The 17,252-nt window shown below is 42.1% G+C and overlaps 1 protein-coding gene across 3 annotated transcripts in view; it reads left to right on the top strand.

Moving 5' to 3' along the window:
• Positions 1-17,252, top strand: part of SEMA5B (semaphorin 5B) — a 283,502-nt gene that overhangs the window by 257,445 nt on the left and 8,805 nt on the right. For all 3 annotated transcript variants that reach the window (XM_052792870.1, XM_052792869.1, XM_052792871.1), the window contains one exon: positions 2,207-2,412. In XM_052792870.1, the coding sequence (XP_052648830.1) occupies positions 2,207-2,412 (206 nt within the window). The remainder of the gene's footprint in view (positions 1-2,206; positions 2,413-17,252) is intronic.

Below are 17,252 nucleotides of genomic sequence, written 5' to 3'. Positions count from 1 at the left end.
ACCATAGCTAATATTATTTATTACTTAATGTTCTACAGTATTTGGTGAAGAACCCAATCAATAGAAATTCTGTTGATGCATCTCAGAAAATCTATATTTTCAAAAAGTGATGCACCAGAAAGCTCCCCCCCTGGGGACTCACATGCTGCAAACAAAATAATTTGTTTTTTTCCCTAAGATATGGCTAAAAGTCACCTGAAAAATCAGATGGGTCTTTCAAAGGTGAGAGTGAAATGTAAGAGCTTTATGTTTTAGAAAGGATTTCCTACTGTACTGACTTGCAAATGTAGCAGTTAAATGAAATATTCACTGCAATATAAACAAAGCTGGGCAGAAGGAGAATGTGGCAGAGTGTCATGTGGCATTACTGAGTTTTAGCTCTCATGAGTTATGTAAAGCAGGCAGAGGTTTTTAGAAAGGAAATGTCTTTTTGGAAAAGCCTTGCAACATTTAGTAGGAAATTATCATCTTTCTGCTGTTTTTTTGGACCATCATCCAAAACACAATAGAAAGTGGTAATCTTGCAATAGAATTTTATAGTGTGGTTTAAAAAATAAATGTAGCTCATCAGTCTAATAAATTCTATATGTTCCTTACTGTAATTATGATTGAAGTGCATTACTTTGCTGTAGAACTCTATTGGGTTTGTTCTTTTTAAACTCAGGGGGATATTTTCTAACTAAAGATTAGAGGAGAGCCGTAGACTAATGGGCAGAATTCTCTATTTGAAAAGCATATCAGTTAAAATGTAAGATGGCACCAAAAAAATGCACACCGTGATCAGACTAAGAATGAAGCCCATTTAAAGCCGCTCTCTGAGTAGTCCCTTCCATTTCTCTGCACACAGTCAAGTCAACACAGCAGTCTGTCCAAATGAATTGGCTTTTTAAGTATTACAGGAATTTTACCGCTGCAGTCGCCACCGAGCCGAGGTGGCTGTCCCCTGGGACAGCTGCCCTGGGGGGCCAGCAGTCAGGGCCGCCCCCCCAGGCACTAGGGCCCCTGTCATTCCTGTTTGAAAGATGACAGAGCAAAGGCAGAGGAAAGGCAGCAGCATTTAGAGTCATCGTCGCTGATTCCTTTTCAGTAGATTCCCCCCTGCGCATAGCAAGAGACAACAGGGTCATAAAGTTTTGCCACCCATGATTGCCTCTGGTGGTTCGTTAACTTGGTGGCTGTAAAGGTCGCTACTGTTTGTTCTGTTGTCAGTGGAGATCTGTTGGTGGTTGGTTTTACCATGGGATTTGAGACTCTCTGAGGTGAGAGAGGAATGAGGGGTACTGTTTGACTTTGTCTTCCCCCCACCAGCCAGAGTTGTGAGTTAGGTACCTCACAGCGCGTGGGATGCACAACTACAGCTCCTTCCAGAGGTCAGCGCTGTGCTTGGAGGGTGCTGCTGCAATCCCATGTGGAGAGATCTCTGTAGGAGGCTTTTATAGTCCAAGATTTTTCCATTTGAAATATTTGCACTGTAGCTACCCCGTTGGCACATGCCTGCAACTGCCTTCCTATCTTTGCAGTTTGTGGAGAAAGCCAACAAAGAAGTGTTTTTCAAGCAGTTCCCCCGTTTCCTTTGTCCACGTTATCTTTCCATTCCCCTGAGGACCTCTATTTCACTGTTAGCGGTACAAATACACCTCGGAGGTAGTGCAGACATGGCCAAGGCAATGCCACCCTGTGAATAAACCAGAATGCTGAGCACACTTGGATTACACGGGGGAGGAATGTGTATCTCCCCCACCCCACGCACAGTCCCATAGGCATTTTGGGCAGCCGACAAAAAGGGCTTTCCCCTCCCTTCCTTCCCCTTCAGAGAAATGCTGAGCATTTTTATCCCCTTATTTCCATGACATGCACATGCTTTGGAATCCATTAATGTGCATTGTTTGTACGGCTCATTTCTTTAGCTGTCAGCTTAACATAATGTTTAGTTTCAATATCAATAGAGGGGAGAGAGGAGAGACAGGGAGGGAGCTTTGAGAAAACAATGCATAAACCTGTTAAACTGCACAAGGCAGAGCTGCAGTGGGGAGACCGACTTGCAGGGAGATTATGTCAGTTAATGTTAGAACGTAAGACTGTGGCTTCAACAGCTTATTAACGTTGATCCCGAGATGTCATAGCTCTGACTTGCACCTGTGGTCTTGTCAGGGGAGGGAAAAAGGCTGTTCTTTAAAAATAGCATCTCTTGTCATTTCCCTTGCAGGTTTTAGTCTCATCCATCTGATTGCCACTGGAGTCTCCTGTTTCTTCGGCTCTAGCCTCTTAACGTTTGTGATTTACGTGTACTGCCAGCGCTGTCAGAGGCAATCCCAGGAGTCGACCGTTATCCACCCAACCACTCCCAACCATCTCCATTACAAGGGCAACACAACCCCCAAGAACGAGAAGTACACCCCTATGGAGTTCAAGGTAGGGTACTTGATGAGAAATACCACAAACAGCTTGATACTACCTGAACAAATTCTGTATTTATGTCATGGTTGGAATTGGGTAGGTTTGTGTTTCTCTGCCCAGCTGTTGGCATTACACGTGGGGTTGAAGGGGCATTTAGCTGTACTGTCACAAGGGGTTAAAAAGTCCCATTACTGCAATGGGATTTTGTTCTGTTTCACAGTCCTGATGAATGCCAGTCTGGCAAGTACATACCAAGATACTCCAGCCCATTCTGACTATTGTATGTATACAAATTGTCCTCTGAGAAATCAGTAAGAGCTCAGTTCAGTGCATTGTTAGTGTGTGGTAAGAGGAAACGGAGGGGAGGAAGAATAAAAATGGAAATTTCATTAGAAAAATAGCTGGGAAAATGCCTATTGGTAGGATGAGATTCTGGAAATGCTTTGGGAACTACCAAATTGGAAAGAATGAGAAAGCAGAGAGGGTTCTGCCCCCTCTATCAGTGCTGGACAGAACTTACCCCAGGCAGCCATGCAGAATTCAATGATAGCAGCAGAACCGGGAGCTGAAGCCTTAGGAGAAGATGTGTGTTGAAGTGGCATGCTCTGTTGTCATGTCTGCTTGCTAAAGAGAACACCACCCATTATCTGAGCAGATAGGACTAAGGGTGCAAGAGACAATACACTGAGATGGTAGCGCATTGTTGTATTTGAGCATCAGTCTCCAGGTGAAGTGTGGGATCAGAGAAGTGAGCAGTGGGATGGGTGAAGGGGCTTCATGTCACCATGGGAGGAGCAGCCTGCCTCAGGTCACTTGAACAGTGTGGAGCATCATCTGGGACATGAACACAAAACAGAAGGACACCCTGCAGCTGCTTGTTCCTTCGTATAGCTATGTGCTGTTGACATTTTGGTTGTCTGTTTCTGCTGATCTGGCCTGGCTTCTGACTGAGCCCAACAATAAGATCAATGGTGGGACCGTTGCCGTAGCCTAAACTCCCTGGGTGTTGGGGACTGTTTCTACACAGGGATTTTATAACGCTGGGCACAGGACGATTCCTGATACATGGCCATGATTTTTAATGTGAATGCACATCAGAACTAAGAGCTTGCATCTAATAATTTGAAAAGAGTCGATGTTGTTTTGATGTTTTAAAGGAAAACAGTTTGAGCTGGAAAATAACAGACCAGTTTGGTAATAAGCATGTGCTGAATTCCTTGTGTTGGGCATTGCAGCCCCTCAGAAGATCCCGCTGCCTATAAATGCAGTCTCAAAAATATATTTCCTAGCAGCATAAGGCTATAGTTGCATACAGTTTCATAAGGGTGCAGCATCATAATGCGAGTCAGCATGGATTTGTGGAAAGTAAATCATGTCAAGCAAATTGGATTCCTTTTTTAAATTAAATAAATATTGATCTAGATAGGAGGGAAGCAGCAGACATATTGGGATTTTCAGAGGCTTTTAACAAAGTTTCACAGGATGTATTATTCTACACACTCTGCATATAGGGGTTAGGTAATAAATTATTAAGACAGGTAAAGAACTCGGACCTGATCCTGGAAGCTTCAAACTATGGGAGTAATCCTTTCAGTTATGCGAACGGTTGTGGCAAAGTCTATAGGAAGACCCAGATGAGAAAAGCTTGCAGGAATAAAGAGATAAGCAAGAGCATCCCCTTGTTTCTTACATAGCAAACAATGAAGAAAAGAGACACATTTATTTTTGTGGCCAAAAGCAGGTAATTACAGGCTTTGCGTTAACATTTTCTTCATGCTTTGTATTGTGCTATCATGTATTATCAGATGATGCTAAAATAGGAAGAATGGTCAAAATTTAGAAGGATGAAGTTTTTCGCAGAATGATCTTGATCAATTGGGTAAATGGATTATGAAATGCAACATGTCTATGCTGAGTGGTGCAGTGGAGTAGAAGTAATAACAAAGCTAAGCAAAGTTTAAAATAGCAGCAGATTAGTTAATGTAGTATCAGGACGGAGTTGACCTCTCTGATAGATCCATCTCTGGATACTTGATCTAGTGTGTAGTAACAGTGAGCAGCTGTTAGAGTCTTCTTTCGAGGGACATAAAGAGCCTAGGCATTAGATCAAGTTTTGAAAAGTCTAGTTTATTTAAAGGAAGGCATTAGCTAACTGGAACTGTATGAGTTACGCTGGGGGGAGAAGGGACTTGGACACAAGGAGAGATAGACCAGATGGGGCTTATTTATAGAACGTTAGGAAGTGAAGGAGTTCAAGCGAATAAATCTGCAGTCATTGGACAGACCAAAACAAAATGTTTACGAGCAAGGGGCTACTTGCTAAGAAGAACTCAAAGTCATACTCTTTCAGTGTGGTGAATGAGGCAAAGAGATTTACAGAAAGGGTAAAATCTGTTTATCAAGTGAAGCCCCTTTTCTCTATTCCTGTTGAATATTTCCTTATGTTCGTCTTCTCTATTGTCCCTCCTCTCTTAAACTCTTGCCTGAAAATGTCTCATTTAATACTACAAATTTGCCAACCCTCAGTGTTCCATTGAAGAATGTAGCGTTAGTGCAGTAAGAGAAAGGCTCTGTGTGCTCTGTGCTGTGTAATTACTTACAGAACTTGTTATTAGCCAGCTTTGAATTTAGGAATAACTGGCAGATTTTTCTAAGGGTCAGGAGGGAGTTTTTCACGCCTTCAAGGAGCATGTGTGGTCTTATTGTGATGCTACACAATTAGCATGCAAATGACGGAGGAGCTAAAATTCACCTTCTGGAAAATGAAGGTTGGACTGAGCTTGGATATGGGCCCATGTGAATTGAACATGTGTATGTATGAAAGAAAGTGAAAACACCTGAAATTCCAGATTCTAAACCCGAGCAAGTTTCTATTCAGCAGGTACCAAGAAAACTGCCCCAAACATTTTTTAAGTAATGAAAGCAAAAGAATCATTGTAGGTTTGTGCGTGTGTGTGTGTGTGTGTGTGTGTGTGTGTGAAATAGTGAATAAATCCATGATTAAGGAAATACATGATGTGTAGACTACTTTTCAGTAACGGAAAATGATAATACACAGTGACATGATGGTAGCAGAAGGCTGAGCATATGCACAAGTCTATTATTCTCCATTCTTTGATAATAATAAGCCTTCTGCAACTATCTTTAGTTTGTTTTCATCTTGAAATATCTCTGCTCTCCAACCAGCAGGTGAACACAGTAGAAAGTTTGGCAGTGTTACATTCAAATGTACAGCAATGAATGCAAACTCATAAATCAAGGTGAATTTTATATGAAGGCAGATTTTAATGAAGGAAGTGCTAGCTGATATGAGCCTTGTTGGACATTTCAGCACAGCCATGCAGTAATGCAGATCAGATGTAAATATCATACACAATGGTGACCTATTGATCATTTAGCTGATGCTAACTTGCCTAGGCAGTGTTTTGCAGAAGAGTGTTTTATTTTTGCTGGCTTCTTTTCCCTTCCTGTTTTGCTTTCTCAAAAACGCTGTGAGGTTTATTATTAGCTATTTTAGCCATGATGTCTTAAAAGATTTCATGCATATACATTTACCAGCAGCACGTTGATTTTGATTTGTTATTCACAGATTGTAGGGGAGAGACCTTTTAGGTCACCTAATAAGCAGTTCATGTTTAATTAATTGGTTAAAGTTCATACAGCACTCTGACAATATTGAAGACTGTGCAGAACAAGAGCATAATGAAATAAAAATTATCTGCTTTTCACATTTTGGCATGATGGGTTACAGAACCACCTACAACCTTCCCAGTACTGCCACGCCAATTAGTTAATAGCTGGCTATCAAAGCAGAGAGACATCCTCTTTTTTAACATCTTACTTCAGCTACTCAGTGACTTACTCATGTGAGTTACCTATTAGAGTCATGCTGATGGAAAGCCAGATGATCCTGCAGTAGAAATGGGAGGATGTTGAGGTCAAGGTTGAGTCCTTGTGAATTAGGAGCTCTTGGAACAGCCGCCCATAGAGAAAGGGCTTGGACTGAACTTCTTCCTATTGCTAGATCCTCCGCCAATAAAGAGAGCCAACATTTTATTCTACGCGCGATTTGGACAGACAAAGACGTCTGCACATTGGTCCAAATCCAAAATCCAATGGCCTTTGGATCAGGCCAGATGGGATTAGCGAGAAATGTAAGTTTGCAGAATGGTTATGATGATGATTCTGCAGATTTTCTTCTCGATTGTGCTGGACAGACCTCCCTCTGTCCTTCCTTCCTTAAACACAGCTTTAGTCATGAGTCACGCAGTCAAACTCTTGCTGTACTGATGCCTCAAATAAGCTGAGGAAGCACCTGAGCATTGCATCCGCTCGGGGCATCACTGCTGCTCTCATAGAAGCTAAGGGCCAAGCACTGAAGTCGTGCTCAAGCAAAACAGTCATTTATGTCAATGAGCAAATTTATTGTGGGGGAAGATGAAGTGAGAGCTGAGTGAGATTGCCGGATATGGCAATGAAAGAGGGAAACTAGATATTTGATGTATCACCTGAAGTTTCTAGGAGGACATCAGAACAATAAACATTAACTTCAGTAGGACTGTGAGTCCTGCACTTGTGCAAAATTATCCAGCAAATATAAATGCAGCTGACAGAAAATGGGGGGAATAGTCAGTAGGTCACTTTTGACTGTATAAATTAGAAGCTGCAATGAATATTTTTTAATAAAGTGAGAACAATGCTGTTGAGAATCAAATAACAGTGCAGAGAAGACACGCCTTGTGAAGGACTCCGGACACCGTGATCCACACTTCATTACTAATCCCAAATAATTTAAGGCAATAAAATACCAACGTGGATGGCTGCGAAACAGAAACCAATTCTGTCTTTGGAAGAAGAATCCTTCTGAATAAAACAACAGGCTGGGTTTTTGGTGTGGCTTTCAACATTGCAAAAAGAAATAAAGCTCAGGGTAATAGGAAAATGGATCCCTGTATGGATTTTAAACGTCTCTCTCTTGGTGATGGTCATTTGCATTGCTGCTGAAAATCACAGCTTTTTTGTAGTAGGGAGACAGCCAGTGGTTCAAGTTTAAATGAGCTTTAACTACTGTCAAGTGCCCTAGAGGAATGTTTGTCTAAGTCAGCCTTTGTCTCTGAGGATGTTTGTTTCTCTCTGCCATGGAGAACTTAGGGCTTCAGTGTCCTATCGCTTGATTTGATATCTTGCTACTTCAGCTAAAATTGGCTAACCCATTTGTTTGTAGTGATCACAGCACATACACTGATAGCACTGTGATATAAACTTTTTTCTTTTCCTGGTGACCCTTTCACTGTGCATCATTCGAGCCCCAGAAAGTGGCTGTAAGGTTCAGACATAAGCCAGCAGTTGGTGATACCCAGCATCGTCAATAAGTTATCAACAGCGTCCCTTAGGTATTTGCTTTAGCTGTATGGCATTTTAGAGAGGGATTTAGCTGATGTAATCAGCTGGAAAAAATAAATACATATATATATATATGTATATAAAAATATAGTAAATCAGATTGAAACATAAATTTTGCTCCCAGTGAATTTCATGTTTAACAAAGACTATTTCCCCTGAACAAAGTGGCATTTAAGAGCATTAAGTGCTTGAATGGTAGAGTACATATTTTTAGTACTTACCATGAGTATAGTATTATTTGAAAAAGAATAGTAGGGGCAGGGGGTTGTATTGGCAAAGGAGCATTGTGCCCTTTCTTGTATGATCCTGCAGTTGCAAATGTCTCTTCAGGGGACTCTCAATTTACATAATGCCTGCTAGGAAGGGAAAGCAAGAGAGCTTACTGATGGGGAAAAAAGGATTAAGTGGTGCGTCTCAGTCAAAATCTATTAGTGTCTTTTCTCCCCTTTATATCAGTGGGTCAAGTCAAATTGAGCAGTCAAGCATGCCTGGAGGTGTGGCTGTCCTAGGAGGATTGTGCCTGTAGAGTGATGTGCATCTCTTGGAGGTGTCCTCACCCCATGGCAGCAGTGGCTCGGCGGGTTGCTGTGTGCAAGTCACAGATATCTCCCTCTCATAGATACTTTATTTAAGCATAGGGGAAACTGCCAATTCAGGTCTGAATGTTTCCTTGCTCCTGCTCCTTCTGGGATGCTAACCAGCTGCTCACAATGGTTCCCAAATAGGAATTGGTCCCCGCTCTGTCCGCTTTTCATACAAACCCTTCATTACTTCGCAGGGCTGTTGCTGCTCACCGTGGGGTGGGAATCCACATTGTTCCTCCTCCCCCACCATTTTGAGAGAGTCTAGCTTTTGGGGAGACTTTTTGTTTTCTTCTTTAAGCCATATTGAAAAATTTTAAGTGACACTGGGGGTAGATGCTTCATATTCATCCTGTCATGTTTTTCTTTGACTCAGCCTTGTCTCCTCCTCCTCCTCGTACGACCACGCGTATCTCCTCTACACCCAGGTCAGGGATATGGTCCATGCTCTGCCTTCTTACAGGCTAGGCTAGTCATCATGGATGCTCACACTAGCCTTTCTTTGGGGTTGTATTACTGCAGCTGTGATAATCTATGGATGCAGGCAAGACAGGTTTGTAGGCAGACAAGTTTTGTTCTGTTTTGTTTTTAATTAGATGAATGAGTATAGCTGGAAAAAGCGGGCAGGTTTTTGAACATGTGAGCTGCTATTTCAGACCTGAAGACAGACAGATCTGTTCAAAAGTTCACCTGATTTTTCCAGCTACACTAATTGATCTAATAATTGATATTACCTTTTTCTTGCAATTTTTGCCTTTCCTAATTTCTCTGAGGTTGACATGTATCTGCCCACACCCACCCACCTGTGCTAGAAGAAGGAGAATTAAATAAAGAAGAACTGCGGGAATGGGAATAACAACATCACACTGCAGTGACTGTTGTGTATTTACATGACTTCCCTCTACTGGTCAGAAGAGGGCTGTTTCAATTATACCCTAGACTCATTTGCTTCAAGTTAAGGGTTCTCCCTTGGTCCAGGTGCTAGAAGTGGTTCTTCCCTCCTTGTCTCCGTGAAGCTCTGTCTGGCAGTGTTAGGCACATTAGCCAAACTGGGAAATCCTCAGTGCCGCCAAGATGTGCAGGAGGAATTAATTATGTGTTTGCAGAAGAGTTTAAAGAGAGCCATGGAAGAGGCAGGGAGCTAAAGTAAAGGGAGAGGATAATATTAGACAAACAATAAATACCAGAAAACATACAACCTTTGTGGTACACTTGGAGGGGAGCTGCCTCGCTACTTTTCTGGAATAGCTCCACCAGCAAATAACAGCTTTTTAAATAGAATTATAAAGAAATGGAGCTGCATGCTTACAAAATAAAGATAGCTGTGTCAGTATTCAGAACTAGAGCTCAATGTCCAGAATGTGTTTGGCAGCTCTGAGAGAGGCTGAAATACCTGAGCTGTTTTTTCCTGAACCATGACCGCCCTGTCCTAAAGAGCAATTGAGAGCTCAGGGCTGCTCAGGATGTGCTGGCTGCTGCCATGGCACAGGCTGCACAGACTGCAGCAACACTACATCCGTTGCCACTTTTCCCTGGTGCATCATTTATATATGCACGATAGGTTTGGCGTAGTGTAAGCAGGAGTAGCTCTGCTTGCATTCCCCTATAGCTGGGGGAATCCTCATTAAGTCAGCTCTAACATCGTCCTGAGATTTGGCACAAAGCATGTGAATAAAGGAAAGAACTGAAAATCTGTGGATGAAGGAATCTAGATGGATCGTATCCCAGAGTCTGTGAGAACCAGCTAATGAACAACTCCAATTACCTTTATAAATATCACGGATCTTGGGCAAACCCCCAGTGCCATGAAATGCAAAGGTAATACAAAAGCGTTTGTAAGAAAGCAGGCCAATTTCCTCCCAGCTAATTGAGTCACTGTTAAGCTAGCGAAGTCCGATGCACTAAAGTCACACAAATAACTCCAGTAAGTCTGTGTGGGAAACGCCAGTTAGATTTGGGGGTAAGACAAAATATCTGTAAGCATACAGGCCCACAATCGATAGAGTACACCTGGACCTTCCTCATTTAACAAAGCATATCAACAGGGTGTTAAATCCTGCTTGGTCTTTAAGATTTGGCAGAGTCAGGGCCATACTAGAGAGCAAAACCAGGAGAAACAAATGGGATTGACTCAACTGTACTTTCATTTACAGCAATGGAAACTCATTGAAACAAATCTGTGTCAGTGTTAATACGCAGGCAAATTTGAATTAATATTTGAAAGGCAACATATCACATACCCTGATGAAACGAAAGGTGGTTGGGCTGAACTGACAGCTGAGCCGGGACCTAATGCTGAGCAGGAAGAAATCAAACACTATCACTTTTTGCACAGAGTTTCAGCATTAGAGAGCGAAGAGAAAGCACAAGCTGCATAAGGGCAGATTCCCAGCTGGTTAAAAACGTAGCTTTACTGGTCCATGTGCCTAAAGAAAAGAGGATAGTATTGGTGTCTTAATCTTGTGATGTGTAAATAGAAATTGGCTTGGACAGGAATGCTGCTGTAGAGATTGAAACGTGGCTAATGGACTGTGAACATCGGGCAATCGTTAATGGGAACATACAGGGCTATGGGGAGGAGTTGTTTGGGACACTGCAAGCAGTAATGCAAGGTTTGGCTTTATTTAATACCTTCATTAATGACCTTGGAGAGGGTGCAGTCAGTGTGTTAATTAAACTAGCAGAAGATACTAAATTGGGAGGTGTGTCAAAAAAACAGCCACTGGTATAGACATAATGGAAAATGACCTGAGGAGGTTATAAATGTAGAGAGGAAATAACAAGGTGAGATGCAACATGGGGAGAAAACAAAGCAGTCTTGAGGAAAATAATCAAAAAGCAGCTATTCAGAGGGTGGGAGATATTTGGAAAGCAGACTATAAGAGACTGAATGGAGTTAGCAGATGGCAAATTAGGCCCAGTTTTCACTTTTATTTCTATTTTTACTACTTTTTTTTTTCACCACTGCAGTTACACCTTTGCAATTCTCAGTCTAAATGTAGTGCTGTGGGCTGGCACCTGGCTGCATGACTTGTGTTGGTAATTCACCAGAATAAGCAGCTCTGAGACCATCTGAAAACTCAAGGCTGCTTGCTCCAATATAATTGCAATGAGGCAGTGAGAACTGCCTTTCCTGGACAGACCTACAGCCAGTCACTGTGGCCTTATTAGTTACCATCAGCTGAAGCCTGGTATAGCCCAGTTGCTCTAGATGATCATCTGCACCCAATTTGAACTATTAAAGTTAGTTTTAGAAGGCAGTGTTTATACCTCTGGTGAGTTAGTCTGAGTACTAGAGCATGCACAAGGGCAGGTGCTGTAGCTCAGCTGATGAGCCTCTGTAGTAACACTATTGTATACATGCGGGATCCAGGAAGGCCATACACCAAGGCATAGCAGTGCAGCAAGGAGACAGTTTACACCTTCCCACGCAGCTGAGATCATGTCTGCTATATCCTGTGCACCAGCTATATTGGGAAGCAGCTTGGGGCAGCACTGAATTCCTTTTTTGTGTCTGGACGCCTCGTCATGGTGTTGCCACCATCAAATTACTGGCAAGCCAGGGATAAATAGCAAGCGTTAGGCTAGACACCTGCACTTGCCAGTGGGAAGATTTCCATCAACTCCTTGGACTTCACTTTCCAGTTCAGAAAAATACTTAAACCTGGATTTAGCTCTAAGCAGGGACTCACTTCAGTTTGCCTTACTATTACATACAGTTTGTTTTGTCATCTTACTTATGTGCTTAAAGTCAGAGTTGTGCCAAAGCATCTTTCTGACAATGGTCCTTTATGTTGCCAACTCTGAAGGTTTTTATAAGTTTAAAGTGGCAGTAATATAACCTTACCCCCTCTTAAGTATAAGGATGAAATAGCTATTTTCAAACAGCTATAGAAAACTGTAGCTATTCATTTTCTTATAATTGAATGTTAGTTCCATTGTCAACCTGAGCACATCTACAGATGCTGCCATCATTTGGGGGTTGTTTAATTTATTTACCAGTAACAGTGAACAAAGAATTTCCAGTCTAAAAATATGGTAAGCTTCCATCCAAAAAGAACATGCAATCATAAGTTTAGTATCCCAGTGGGATTTTTTGTATCTCTTTTCGAGAGGAAAAACCTTCTTATATAGAAAATAGGTTCTTCATCTGTACATCTACACTTCACTGTAAATCCTGCAAACAGCCTTATTGAATTAATCAGAAAAAACTCAATACATAAACCCTGGCCACTGCTACCTTTGACTTCAGTATAGGCAGAGCTCAAGAGATTTTATAAAAGCATCAGGTGAGATTGTTTAGTGTTAAGACACTAAGCAAATTTTTAAGAAAGATTGGAAAGAAGAATCGTTAAAGTCTTAAAAATCACTCTTGGCTTGCAGTAAATACATGGGTCTCATAAGGTCTTTCTGGCAACTTTCCGTCTTTCCAGGGTCATTTGTAATGCATAGCTCAAGAGGCACAGCAGTGTTATGGCATCCAGTTGATCAGAAGAAAGGGAGCATGTGGGTGGGCCAGACGTCATTTATTTTCTTGGTGTCAATTATTGCCAAAAGAGGTTATTTTAGTTGTATCGTTTATTTTGTTGAAATGTAATTATTATGCTAATTATTTCCAAACTTACCGGTTAATTATAATTCTGAGATCTTTGCCTTGGTACTTCCAGAGATGTACAAGCTGTGGGAAATATTTCATAATATTAATATATTTCCACAACCCTAAGTCATTTGGCTAATGTTCCTAGAAGGCAAAAAGTAACATCCTTTAACAAGAAGGCATGGCTAGCTCCATAGAACAGCTGATCTGCATCGAAAAGGCATTTTGCTCAATCTGATTTCACTGCAAGAAGCAAATGACTTAAAAGGAGCACAAAAGAACCTAAATGTTGGATCTTGGCTTCATTACATCATTGCACAATTCCCTTATCCCTCCATTTTCCTGGGGGGTGAGGGGGAGTAATGGCCATCCCACTGTTGCTACAGGAAGTCTGTTGGATGCCGTTCCAAGGAAAATTGGAAAGGCTACCTCAATTCTTTTAGGGCTAATTGTGTAACGGAGTTCAGTGGGAATGTTGTCCTTGATTTCTGCAGAGGCAGGATGCAGGATGCACATGGGCTTCATTTGGATACTGCTAAGAGGAATGGATTGACTCCAAAGTTGCCGTTTGCTACCTGGACCCTGATTTTAGACCTTCACCTGTGTCCACAGTGGATGACCAGGGGTAGCAGTGATTGGAGTTGTTACCCTTAGTCCCTTAGTGCTCGTGCTCAGTTTGTGATGAAGGAAAGGGGAAGTTTTTCTTTGTAGTACACTGGGACATTCAACATTACAAACAAACTTGCAAGATGGAATACTGCAACTATGCAGGCCTGGCACAGGTGACACATCTCTGATGAGTCATGCCCATTAGAAAGGTGCGTGCTTCTTTTTTCAGCCTCTTCAGAGGTTGAAGTGGTGATAATTTAACCATAAATGCTAGACAGAGTGGTTTAAAGCTGCCTGGGAACATCACCCAACTTTTTCTTTCTTCTTTTTACCTTTTTAAAGAGGAAAGTGTCACAGGTGGGAGGTGGAAGAACTGAAATGACACCTGTCAACAGAGAAATAGTGGAGAAACTGTGAGGTTGGGGGGAAATTGTCCTCGCTCACTGACTTCCCGGGGACTGTAGTGCTGCGTAGCTGGTGAAGATTAACCTACAAAACTCTTGGGAAACTTGCTGACTCTTCCCCCACACCACCCCCAGAATAGAAAAGAAGATCTGGAGCTCAAAGAGAATGCTGAGCTTCAGAAAGCTGAGTGGTTTCTGCATGAGAAGATTAAGGAAATCTTGCCATTGCATGCCATCCTGTGGGAACTACTTTATGGTCCTTATTTTGGTATTAGATGTATGTGTATCAGATGCTTTTAGAAGCACCCTTTTCACTTTAACTTCTCAAAATCTATATGGAATTCCTTTTAATTTGGGGGGGGGGGGGAGATGTTAATCTTTTTAAATCAAGTTTTGAAATTTTCATGACTGTTGATTGAAAATTGAAACATTCGATCTGTTTATATGTGTAAGAAATGTTTATACAGCTTATACATGCAGCTGTAGGATGGGAGTAGTACTGAAAGTCCCATACTGTTACGCATGAAGATGTTTTGATACATCTGGGAGAATGTAAGCAAATAGGTCAGTGGATTATGACTTAATGATTTGGAGCAGAGGCAGAATTTGGGGGAGTCATGGCAAGGCATTGCTGGAGAAAAAGTAACAAATGGAAAATCTGAATGATGACTTAGGCTAAAAATACCAGTGGAGAAAGCTGAACAAAGTTAAGTGTATGCATATGGCACAATACAGTCATGTTTAACACATCCAACACTTGGCTCTACCTTGGGAGAAACAACAGCCTGCAAGTGCATGTCAGTATTTTGCCTCCGGTATGAATACCAGGGGGCAGAGCAGCACACAAGGCGGGATATCTGTAAAGTTTCCCCTCAGACTCTTCCAGTTCTAACTAATTGCTGATACAATAGCAAGAGTGATAACAAATTATTTATATATTTCTGTAAATATTGAAATACACAGGATTCTGTTGTGCTTGGCATAGACATGCAATTCACTGGCAACAAGATTGGACCTTTTGATTAGTTGACAGATCACATATAATGGAGAAAGCTGCTGCTGTTTCACATTCTCTTAAAACGATATCCATCTTAGTCTATCCAAAAACATCCCTGCTTGACAAAGCAGAGCTCCTGGGTCAGAGAATTCCTTTAATATATTAATCATATGCCAACACAACATAATAAAGGGTCTTTTAAAGAAAACATTTGAAGTTGTGCCTGCTTTTGAGTGATCCACTGGGTTGGGTTAGTGTGTGCTAGTGGCTTACCTCCTGCTAACAGGTTCTTGAATTGAGGTTAGTGGTGAACAGACCAGAAGAAATAAATTATAACAAATATGCCAGGATGGCATGGCTCGTACTGGAAGGGAGGAAGCAGGTAAAAGTATTGGATTGATGCATGTTGAGCTTCTAGTTATTAGTTGAATGGAGCACTTTTTCTAAGCACAGCCCACAGGTTTTCATATTATCTCAGGGTCTAGCCTCTCTTTTTATGGGGAATATTATGCTTGCACAACTACCAGAAGCTTCTTTCTTCTCAAGGCAGTGTAGACCAAAATGAGGGCCTGAAATATGTTTCCCTCCGTGTTTGAAATACATAATGTGTATGGCACAGAGATTTTGCACCAAGTGATGTTCCAGCAGTAAACATTGATCAGGCTTCTGGTTCTTTCTGATCCTGCTTACTGAGCAAAGGGAGGCATTAGTGTTTGATATGGGAGGGAGCAGACAGCAAGAAGGGGAAAATATAGGTTGAGTGTCAGGAAAAGTGTCATCGGTAAGGTCTCACAGGTGCTCAGACGACTGACACATCTCCCTGCAGGGTGCAGGATGGTAGTGCAGAATGGCTCAGGCAGCAAAGGCAAGTCTTTCTTCCTTCTCTGAAACCTCTACTGAGGGCAGCCTGAGCTCTAGTGCTCGCTGTGCTGCTTTAGTCAGCTTAGTTACTGCAGACACAGACAAGTCCCTGCAAAAGCACCGAAGGATTGTCCCTTCTAAGAGGACTTACAGGGCATTGTCTTCAGCAAACACTTTTTGGCCGCTGTCATATCGGCAACTTGGCTCAGAGGTGGCTGAGGTGAAGAGGCACTCATAGGAGTTGGGCTGTGAGCAAGGGTCTGGTCTGTGTTAGTTTTTGTGATCGACTGTAGTTGTGCAGTGGTGGCGACTCTTGGCCTTTCCTGTTGGGACTGATAAATATTGGTGGGAACACCTATGGGTGCAGCAGGCTGTTTTCATCGCACACACACTCCAGTGAGTTCAAGTTGTCAGGAGGCTCTGACCGTGACAGCATAACCCATATAGCGTTGTGGGAATATCTTCTGAAGGGAAAGTCATTGGCCATCTCTGTACTGTCACAGCAAAGATTTGCAGGACGAGATCAAGGGTTAAAGCTCTGAGTAAAACGGCACGGGAGCCCACCCACAGAGATTTAACTGCACGCCTCTTCTCCTGCAGTGCATGCGTGTGTGTGTGTACATCTCTAAAATTCACTGCTGCCTAATTTCCCTTCTTCAAAATATCAACCAATTTCTAGTGCTGAGGAACCTAGTCATCTATTTATTAAAATGAGACAGACAATAAGTTTGTGTGGGGAAATGTTAAGGCAGTGCACATTGATCATGCTGATTTAGGACAGTACTGCCATCACAGCGTTTCCGGAGACAAATTCTCTGCAGCTAATTGCATTATAAATTCCGCTAAACCATTTTCATAAGGTATTTCCCTAAGATATAAGCCCTCCATCAAAAATAAAACTAAAAAGAGCAAAGGAACAGTTGTGGGGTTTTTTCCCTAATTAAATGTTATACGAAAGTAAGACGAGAGAGAGGAAAAAATGCAAATCGTGTTAATTAAATGCGAAGTCTGTTGTAAGGGCCTAGTTTTAAACTCTGTGGGACATGTTGAAACTCATACAGATTTTCCAAGTGAAAGCCAAAATGGTAGAGTCCTGAGGTCTTTGTCCTCAGATCAAGATGGTCTTGGGCCATCCCAGGTCAGGATTTTGATGTCACCAGATTTCAGAGGTGGTAATCCTGGCATGTCATGAATCTTAACCGTCCCAAAAAGTGACCCAGCTGAGGCCTGGATGCTGGACCACCTTTAAGAGAGCCCAGAGAGTGTGGCAATGGGCCTCAGCCTCTTCTTCCTGCTGTGCTGGACCATGGCCATGGGGTTATGCTGCCTGCAGTGGGTATCCTGGGCTAGAGACACCGATAGGAAATAGCAGCCATCATGTACAGCCAGTATGAACACCTGTG

The sequence above is a fragment of the Harpia harpyja genome, chromosome 7 (genome assembly GCF_026419915.1).
Source record: "Harpia harpyja isolate bHarHar1 chromosome 7, bHarHar1 primary haplotype, whole genome shotgun sequence".
Lineage (NCBI taxonomy): Eukaryota > Metazoa > Chordata > Aves > Accipitriformes > Accipitridae > Harpia > Harpia harpyja.
Note: the sequence above shows the minus strand (reverse complement) of the source record. Positions and strands in the feature narration are given on the sequence as shown.